The sequence below is a fragment of the Sinocyclocheilus anshuiensis genome, unplaced genomic scaffold (genome assembly GCF_001515605.1).
Source record: "Sinocyclocheilus anshuiensis isolate Anshui unplaced genomic scaffold, SAMN03320099.WGS_v1.1 scaffold2892, whole genome shotgun sequence".
Lineage (NCBI taxonomy): Eukaryota > Metazoa > Chordata > Actinopteri > Cypriniformes > Cyprinidae > Sinocyclocheilus > Sinocyclocheilus anshuiensis.
Genome location: NW_015555928.1, coordinates 27,846 through 37,360, shown reverse-complemented (window position 1 = coordinate 37,360; position 9,515 = coordinate 27,846). Strand labels below are relative to the sequence as shown.

Below are 9,515 nucleotides of genomic sequence, written 5' to 3'. Positions count from 1 at the left end.
GATGAGCTTTGTAAAAATCGACGCGTTTCAAAAAGGCGGGGCATAGAGGAGAAACAATAATGTACAGTATGTGGAAAATAATGTGTTTTTTTAACCTTAAACCGCATAAACACATTTCATTACACCAAATACACCAAATAATGTTATTTTTAGCAGCATCATATGACCCCTTTAATAAAAAAACAAAACCAATTATTCCCACTTTATTTACTACAACTGTATCCTAAATTCTATTTATCAGTCTTGTTTCTTTTAAGAAAGTAATTAATTCATGAAATATTCTTGATTGCTTTGGGCCATTTCCTAACAGAACCTGAAGTGACAAATTATTTATTCCGAATGATTTTAAAGCTTGAATTAGTTGAAGTCTTGCTCCTTCATATGCGACTTGCACTTTCTTCTTCTTCTGCCTTAATGACGAATGGGTCATCTTTGGTGTGTACCAAAACAGCATGAGAATTCATTTTTAAGCTATATTAATGTGAGGATGTAATACTATTCTCAAAATAAATCGATATATTTCGATAGATATATTTAGTATTATATGAAATAAAACATGAAAATATGGAGAAGTAAGGGTGGTTATTATTTTACAAGAGTAACTTATTTCATGCTCCAGCACAGAAGGTGGCGGTGTGCACTTATTTAGTTGGGTCGCAAACCCTTCAGTGAATCCACAGAAGAAGAGCTCATTATGAGTCGGAACCTTATACAGTTTATGGTCGGAACACAACTTTGAACAATATTGGAGGAAATACTAACTGAAATACCTTTACATAGCGATTTAGAGATAAAGGAATCGCAATAATGGCCTCTGGTTTGTACAGCAAATAGACCATGTTTTAAAAATGTATTAAAAAGTAAACAATTGTGCGTTTAACTTGTTACTTGTTTCTTATAAATGTGTGGAAGTGTTTGAATGGAGTACATGAATTGTGATGCTCTTAAAGTAGACATGTAAAACAGTATGTCACGTGGTATATATGTGAAACTCACTAATCACGATCACTAATGTTTGCAGACGACGAAATTAATATTCTGGTCATTGTGTTAGATGTCAACCCTATTTGGTGGGGCCAGCAAGCTCAGCGGGAACCTCAGGTACTTTCATTTTTATATAATGTCATTTTGACCCTAATCCATAATGTTTTTCCTCATTGCCCTAAATTGTTGTTTTTTGTTAAAGTTCACTCTTTCAACATGCCTGGATTCTTTGATGGTCATGGCAAATGCCCATTTAGTGATGTCAAGAACCAACAAACTAGCCGTCATTGCAAACCTGTATCAAAAGAGGTAAACAGTTAACTGTTCTCAGAAAAATGTAACAAACATATTCTAAAACTATAAAAAATGTCTCTTTTTAAGCCACTTTCTATATCCAAGTAAGCAGTGGAAATCAGGGGATGAAATATATGTAAGTAGCGATGGCAAATATGAACTTCTGTCAGTTACCAATGAACTCTTTGCAGAAGAGATCAGGAATCTCATGGACAGAAGTAAGTTATTTAATGAATTAATTATTATTATTCAGGTTAAAGGAATAGGCCAGCTAAAAATGAAGATTTGCTGAAAATGTAGTCATTCTCTGGCCATCCAAGATGTAGATGAGTTTCTTTCTTCATCAGATTTGGAGAAATGTAGCATTGCATCACTTGCTCACCAACGGATCCTCTGCAGTGAATGGGTGCCGTCAGAATGAGAGTCCAAACAACTGATAAAAACATCACAATTATCCACAAGTCCAGTCCATCAATTCACATATGTGAAGTGAAACACTGTGTGTTTGCAAGAAACAAATCCATTAAGGCATTTTTTAACGTCACGCCATTGCTTGGCATTACGAGTCCCTATTCCATAATTTTGCTTTCTCGGGTGAAAAAGTCCATCTCCAAATTTTCATTTTTAGGAGAATTATTCCTTTAACAAAACTAAATGTCTTGGTTTCATACATGTATTACTTGTGCTGGCTGGTTTGATGCATATAGCTTAATATCTAATGCCGTTCTTGACTGTTTTTTTTTTGTTGCATTGTTTTAATGGATGATATTACAAGAGAATAATTATGTTTTTATTCTCTTTATTAACAGCAGAGGTCAATGGCAGTCAAACAGACAGCCTGTTGGCCGTATCACTCGCCAAAGCTCTGTGCTGTATCCTCAACCTCTGGTTTATGCAGATCAGCTGCTCAGATTTTCTCTTTTTATTTCAATTTAGACCTAAGAGTGTTTTGTGAATTAGATATGATATTTAAACTATAGACTCCGATTTTCTTTAATTTTTGACTCTCAGATATTCATCGAGTCTCAAAGGATGTGCAAGGTATGCACATTTTCCCCTGGATTATGTTTCACAATACGATAAAATCTAATCACATTGTGCATAAGTTCCATACTTTAGAGTGACAGTTATGTAAAGTTCTTTTAATCACCTCGTTTTAAATAGATCTCAGTATTTTTAACCCTTAGGCTGAACTCTCATGCGTTTACTTACAGCTGGACAGGACATGAAATCAAGGATTTTGGTAAGAACATCTTTGGGTTTAACAGCGAAACATGCAATGTAGGGCTGCACGATAAATCGCATGCGATTACCGCTGATTACAGAACCGGCTTTCTGACAAGATGCGCATTAAATATCGCATGCGATTTATCGTGCAGCCCTAATGCAATGTTTAATTATATAACTGCAGTACCATTTTTCATTATGTTTTTCAGGTAATAAAAGCTGCTGAGGATTCTACATTACAGTACATGAACTTCATGAATGTGACCTTTGCAGCACAGAAGAAGGTGGGAATAACAAACAAAATTGCATCATATATTGTATTCTTAGATATTGGATAATGCCTCCATTATTTAACTTCTATTCTCCCTGTTCTCAAAGAATATCCTGATTGATGCCTGTGTGTTGGACACTGACTCAGGACTGCTGCAGCAGGTATTTTGTTTGATCACAGTGGATAAGAAAAAAAATAATACATCAATTATTTGTTTTATTTAAAAAAAAAAAATAATAATAATACATCAATGTGTAGCAAAGTGATAACTCATTCAAATAGTGGTGTATATGATTGTTCAGACAACACACAAAAAATGAACAGATTATGTATCTTTCTACAAGGTTTAAGCACTGCAGCTGAATTGGGTGAAAATGTTAACTAATAAATATCACCATACTTTCACCAGTTAATTAAGAGTTTTCTGAAATGCAAATTAGGCCTTATTAAAGTAAATATGCACTAGTTTTCATACGTTTCCAGAACATTGGATAAAGCAACATACTAAAGGTTTTTCCAGAGGGGATTTGAAATAAATCAAAAAAATATATACTGTCAACAGTCAGAAAAAAATATTCACCATATTTTTTAGAAATAAAATGTTTAATTAAATGGTGCAAAAGATATCTGAAAAAACACCTCAATAAAATCCTGCGGAATATAGATAAGAATAAAACTGTAAAGTTTGATGTCAATGCTGCTGAAGATGAGAAAAAACTCAAAGATTTTAAAGATATGTATTGTAATTACAATCTACAGAAGAAAATAGATAGTGAAATAAAATAAACACTTCAAAGGGATAGCTCACCCAAAAATGAAAATGACCCCATGATTTAATCACCCTCAAGCCATCCTAAGTGAATATGACTTTCTTCTTTCAGATGAATAAAATCTGAGTTATATTAAAGAATGCCCTGGCTCTTCCAAGCTTTATAATGGCAGTGAATGGATGAAATTCAATAGTCCAATAGAAGTTTTATAAAGTGAGTCCATCATAAAAAAGAGCTCCACACGGCTCCTGGGGGTTAATAAAGGCCTCCTGAAGCGAATTAATGTGTTTGTGTAAGTAAAAATATCTATATTTAAAACTTTATAAACCATAATCTCTAGTTTCCTCTAACTGTCGTACACCCGTTCACGAGAGAGTGGCGTTCCAGTGGATGACGTAGGACATGGGCGTAGTGTAAGCTCAGGTAAATAAGGACATTATTCTTATACAAACACATCGATTCGCTTCAGGAGGACTTTATTAACCCCCCGGTGCCGTGTGGAGCACTTTTTATGATGGATGGATGCACTATTGGACTTCTATTGGACTATTAAATATCAACACCAATTCACTGCCATAATAAAGCTTGGAAAAGCCAGGACATTTTTATATATATATATATATATATATATATATATATATAACTCCTATTGTATTTGTCTGAAAGAAGAAAGTCATATACGCCTAGGATGGCTTGAAGGTGAGTAAATCATAGGGTACTTTTCATTTTTGGGTGAACTATCCCTTTAAATGTGTATTTTGCATGTTTTCTTTCCGCTAGTCTGAAATGATGTCATGGAGGCAAAATAGCCCCGAATTTTAAATCTCAATCTTAATGGTTTGCCTGCAGTGTCTTACCTTAAAATAGAAAGAAGTATCATTGTTTATAGTGGCACTTGTTTCTGTTTTAAACTAAATTCATGTAAATTTTTCAAACATTTGATGACACGTTTGCTAGTGCGTTGATTGTTTCTTTTTCGTAAGCGCTTGTTGTGACATCCTGGTAACAAAGCTTTGCTTCCTGATGGCCAAACAGATTGTGTCTGACAAAAGAGCTTAGGTTAGATGCCATATTGATTTTAACAAGGATGAAAATGAGCCTGTGAGAGAAAGACTTAGTCTTTACAATGGCATGCAATATATAAAGATCCTGGATCATGTCATTTTAAAACCAACTCACAACTTTTACAACTTTAAGACATTTTGTCAGCTGAACAGTCAGTATGTTGTTAAACAACATGAACACACTGTACTTCTATCCTTCACAGACTTGTTTACATTCCTGTCAAAATTAAATATGGCTATTTTTATTTGCAGCATTCACGATGCACATTTGAATTTTCATTATGTAATTATTTGATTTGATTAAGTGTGAAACAATTCACACTTCTGTTTGTCTTTCAACAGGCTTGTGACATAACTGGAGGCTTGTATCTCAGAATTCCCCAGAAGATCGCTCTCACACAGTATTTGTTGGTGAGACATTTGTGCAATTTTGAACTTGTGACTATCCCAATCAAAACTGTACCCTAACAGGTTATTTTATGTTGTTTTATATTTCAAATATTCTCTTGCTGAGACTGTAACTGCTGGTTGTGTGTCAGTGGGTATTTTTACCAGACACAGACCAGAGATCCCAGCTGTTATTGCCTCCTCCGGTACACGTAGACTACAGGGCCGCTTGCTTCTGCCACCGCAACCTGATTGAAATTGGCTACGTCTGTTCAGTGTGCCTGTCAAGTATGTTTCCATCTACCCTTTATTGCTTATCAGCTTGGAGAGACGCGTTTACATTTTTTTTGTTAGATTTAGGCTTGTTTCAGACTCTTGTGTCTACTGCATGCGAGCATCACCACAGATGTATGTCACACAACCGTTCAAAAGTTTGGGGTCGGTGAAATTTTTAAAAATGTTTTTAAAAGAAGTTCCTTCTCCTCACCAAGGCTGCATTTATTTGATCAAAATACAGTAAAAACAGTAATCTTGTTAAATGTTATTACTATTTAAAACTGTTTTCTATGTGAATATATGGTAGAATGTAATTTATTCCTGTGATCAAAGCTGAATTTTCAGCATTATTACTCGTCTTCAGTGTCGCATGATCCTTCAGAAATCATTCTAATATTCTGAATTGATGCTCAACGAACACTTCTGATTAAAGTGCCCCTATCATGGGTTTTTGAAAATTACCTTTCATGCAGTGTGGTAAAACAGTTAAAAAAGTTTTAATTCTGAAAGTGCACGTGTATAAAGTTATTGTCTCTCAAAAGAAAGAGTCGACTCTGAATCATTGAAACGAGTCGTTTTTAAAACGAATCCCAAGCCGTTTCATGTTGACGTCAACATGGAACATTAGCATATTGCCCGCCCACTTGTTGGTCTTTTCGTGTTGGTCTGAATGAAAATGCAAATTCATTTTTTGCCACTAGGTGCCGCTTTTGGAGCGGTAAAAAATAGCGGTTTCCCCGGTAAGGCTGTACACAAAGCAGCACTGCGCTCACAAACGCTGCTTTATCAGGCATTACAGGCACGATGAAATGAAAATGAGACCAGTCACCGCAGATTAGCATCACGCAAAGAAGGGGTTTGGAAAAATGAATCGTTGAGCGAATCGTTTGGGAGTCGTTGAGCAAGTAAGGTAAAAAATAAATGCATATTATAAGACAATGAAAGTGTTTTTTGACCTTGCATGCATGTCAACCTGTTGTTGGGGACTCCCAAAACCAAAATATGAACCTTTCATTACCCATAAAAGGGGCACTTTAATATCAATGTTGAAAACAAATTTTCAGTATTATTTGAAGAATAGAAAGTAAAAAAAAAAGCATTTATTTCAAATAGAAATATTCATATTATGCACTGCTCATGTTTACAGTCTGAATACTGTGAACTGATAATATGGTCACTGAAATGATGTGTCACTTACATGCTGCAGACATAAGAAACAGTTATTAGCTTGAACGTTCTGAAATGTACAGTCTGATCAAACTATATTAAATTTTAACTCTTCCTTTGCTTTTTTTTAGTAACCTTAAAATATATCAAAAGATCCTATATAGCAGAGAGATTGTTATAATGTGTGGTTTAACTGTGTTGCATCTTTTCCTCCTCTTCATTTACCAGTATTCTGTAACTTCAGTCCAATTTGCACAACATGCGAGTGAGTCTTCTTAACATTTGTTTTGAACTGATAACATGGTTTCTGCCATTTTCCAGTCAACCTTTAACACACTGTTCTTCTGTTTATAGGACTGCCTTTAAAATGCCACTGCCTCAGATGGCTAAAACAAAGAAGAAAAAAGTTAAAACTGCAAACTGACCTCATCAATAAATGTGTGTTGCACTTGCAAAGTGCCATTTAGCATTCTGTTGAATAGCATACTTTTTTTTACTGTGTAATTTGGAATTGTTTAAAAAAAAAAATAATGTTATGTTTATTTGAACAACATGTTTTGGTATTGTAGCCAACACTTTAAATAAAAGACCTCTGAATCAAAGCCAGTGAACTACAGTGTGTTTTAACAGCACATTCATGTCTCATGTCTTGTTTCAATTGAGTGGATTTCACTACAAATATGAGGTATTTAGATTTATTGAAATTACTAAAAACAGTAACTGTTTATCAAGTTAGGTCTTAAACTAAATATCATAACACAATATTTATAGTATACGTCACCGTACAGTTTTTATTACCCAGAAGTGCAAAAAATCGTCACATTCACTGCAGTGACTAACAAAATGACTTCCTGTTTATATAACTAGTTTTTGGTCATGGTGGGTTTTCTGTGCCCTACTGCCAACCACACACCGACTTCATCTCCACAGTGAATGGACAGAAACCTGCATTAGAGATGACAGTCTTCTGCCGCAAAGAACATTTAGACCTGCTACTCGGTCAAACATTCCAAGATCCTTAGTGGATGTTCAGTCATAAAGAAATGGTCCATACAAAATAATCCTTGTGCTTCGGTCCCATGATGTCATTTATAACACGCTGAAGAAATCTTTCACCTGGATGAGGGGGGAAAATGTATACTCAATATGTTGTTTATGCGGTGTCAACATACATAGAAATAGAAAGAATACTTGTACATTTAGCATTTTGTATTTAGCAAACACTTATGCAGAACGACTTATAAATGAGGAATTCAAACATGCAATGTATGTAATGCACAGAAAAAACCTGCTAAAAGTCTGTCAGAGATGTTCTGAGGAAGGCATACCTTTGTTAAGAGATCGCCTTGAACCTTAGTGTCCTTCTCAAACTCTACTTCAGCATCCAGAACCAACACCGGCACCTTCGCCAGGTGCTCAAAATGAACCCTATGATGAGAAAGAGAAGAGCACATATCAAGCACACGCTGCTGTCCTCATCACTGGTGGTTTGTACACAAAATATGGTCTATAATCATAAGCATAAGTGATTTGCAAACGTGTACTTTGCAATTATTAATCCAGTTTTCGTAGATTAGTAAACAATTGATGAGCTGTGGTACTGATTGAATACACATGGGAAAATAATATTTCTTGGACAGTTCTAAACAAATACGTGGGTGGATTTTGATGTGAGAAGACAACAGCAGAAGGACTTTTTTTTAACTGGAGGAAGCGTTATTATGAATTATTGGTGAGCAAGCGCGTGGTGATACAACTAACAAGTAAGAGCACTCACTTTGTACTCTTGTTGATGAGCCAGTCTTCATGTTTTGTGTGGAGTTTCTCGAGGTAATCAAGCTGAATTCCCTGTTCCTCCATTCGACCTCGTCTGCCTAACCTCTCCATGCAGGTCTGGAGAACATAACATTAAAATGCATCAACTTATATTTAATTATTCAAGTCGATTAATGAAAGCGATGCACACCTGTGGTGATGCTCGGAGATATATGATGCCCTCCAGTTGAATTCGATGACCAAACTGCTCAACAAGAAAGGAGTGCCAATCCTGATACACAGCCCACTCTGTTGAGTTTATACAGCCAAGCTCAAACATATTTAAAGCAAAGATGTACCTGAGAGAGAAGGATATACAAACTCAGAATGTAAATATAACCATGAAAATAAACATATTGAATCGTAATTCCCTTGTCTAAAAGAAGTGAGCTTAATTGTTTTGCATTTGCAGTTTACTTCAAATCTTAAAAGTATATATTTAAAACAATGTACTTGCAGATAATATAATATTACTGAAATATAAGGCCACTTAAGTGTGCTTTAAAGACAGACACTTTCATGACTGTTTCTTAAAGGGGTCATCGGATGCCCATTTTCCACAAGTTGATATGATTCTTTAGGGTCTTAATGAAAAGTCTATAACATACTTTGGTTAAAATTTCTCAACGGTAGTGTAAAACAACACCCTTTTTACCCTGTCAAAATCAGCTCTGTTCACAGCGACCTGTTTCAGTGCATGTCCCTTTAAATTCTAATGAGCTTTGCTCACCCCAGCCCCTCTCTTCCGTGGGGTGACGAGCAGTTCTCATGAGACTGTTTACTTTAGCTGGGAAACTTGCTAACTAGCACATTGATTTGCATGGAAAATTAAGAAATTGATCAATGAAACTGGAATAGAATCAAATAAATTTGCATCGGTAATAGTAACTCCTCCAATAGCACCTTGGTTATTAGAACAACCGGAAGTTGACTTAAATGTACATAAAGAAATGAAGGGAATGGGGGAGGGGTTTAATTTAAAAGCATATGTCAAAGAATATAGTTCGCAACCCGCCATAAAACCAAAAGAAGAAGAAGAAGAAGAACTAGCACATTATCAGGAAAGGCGATTTGCAAAGATTCATAAAAGAACTCAGTGCTTCTGTAGGTGAGGCTGGATCATGAATGATTTGCGTGAACATAGATGCATTTAAGCAGATCGGTGGCGCATTCCCTTCAAAAATAAAAGTAATCCACTGCGTCTTCAGCGGCTCAGATGTTGGGAGTAAATGACGACTGCTATGTTCATTATTACATACA

The 9,515-nt window shown here is 35.4% G+C and overlaps 2 protein-coding genes across 8 annotated transcripts in view; one reads left to right on the top strand and one right to left on the bottom strand.

Annotated features, from left to right (window-relative positions):
• The first annotated feature begins 663 nt into the window (after positions 1-663).
• gtf2h3 (general transcription factor IIH, polypeptide 3) lies at positions 664-7,051 on the top strand. 5 transcript variants are annotated; one of them, XM_016470455.1, is made up of 14 exons: positions 665-817; positions 1,022-1,101; positions 1,187-1,293; positions 1,366-1,382; positions 1,470-1,496; positions 2,088-2,150; positions 2,290-2,319; positions 2,493-2,521; positions 2,715-2,789; positions 2,884-2,937; positions 4,953-5,021; positions 5,150-5,285; positions 6,669-6,705; positions 6,795-7,051. In XM_016470455.1, exons 1-14 carry the CDS (start codon positions 808-810, stop codon positions 6,862-6,864), a joined length of 804 nt encoding a protein of 267 aa, XP_016325941.1. In that variant the 5' UTR covers positions 665-807; the 3' UTR covers positions 6,865-7,051. The 5 variants fall into 5 exon arrangements, 4 of the variants coding, with proteins under 4 accessions (XP_016325941.1, XP_016325940.1, XP_016325938.1 ...); XR_001632663.1 differs by having other exon boundaries at positions 664-817; positions 1,366-1,496; positions 5,125-5,285; positions 6,795-6,837; XM_016470454.1 differs by having other exon boundaries at positions 1,055-1,101; positions 1,366-1,496.
• Positions 7,052-7,115: 64 nt separating this feature from the next.
• Positions 7,116-9,515, bottom strand: part of dguok (deoxyguanosine kinase) — a 6,488-nt gene continuing 4,088 nt past the window's right edge. For all 3 annotated transcript variants that reach the window (XM_016470457.1, XM_016470458.1, XM_016470459.1), the window contains exons 4-7: positions 8,407-8,554; positions 8,218-8,333; positions 7,769-7,868; positions 7,116-7,556 (exon numbers count right to left, since the gene is read on the bottom strand). In XM_016470457.1, the coding sequence (XP_016325943.1) occupies positions 7,530-7,556; positions 7,769-7,868; positions 8,218-8,333; positions 8,407-8,554 (391 nt within the window). In that variant the 3' untranslated portion in view covers positions 7,116-7,529. The remainder of the gene's footprint in view (positions 7,557-7,768; positions 7,869-8,217; positions 8,334-8,406; positions 8,555-9,515) is intronic.

What these genes read in the sequence shown, in the direction of transcription:
- gtf2h3 (XM_016470452.1), top strand. An exon ending in CTCTCACACAGTATTTGTTG is followed by an intron (nt 5,022 to 5,149) that starts GTGAGACATTTG and finishes GTTGTGTGTCAG; the next exon opens with TGGGTATTTTTACCAGACAC. An exon ending in CTGTTCAGTGTGCCTGTCAA is followed by an intron (nt 5,286 to 6,668) that starts GTATGTTTCCAT and finishes TTCATTTACCAG; the next exon opens with TATTCTGTAACTTCAGTCCA.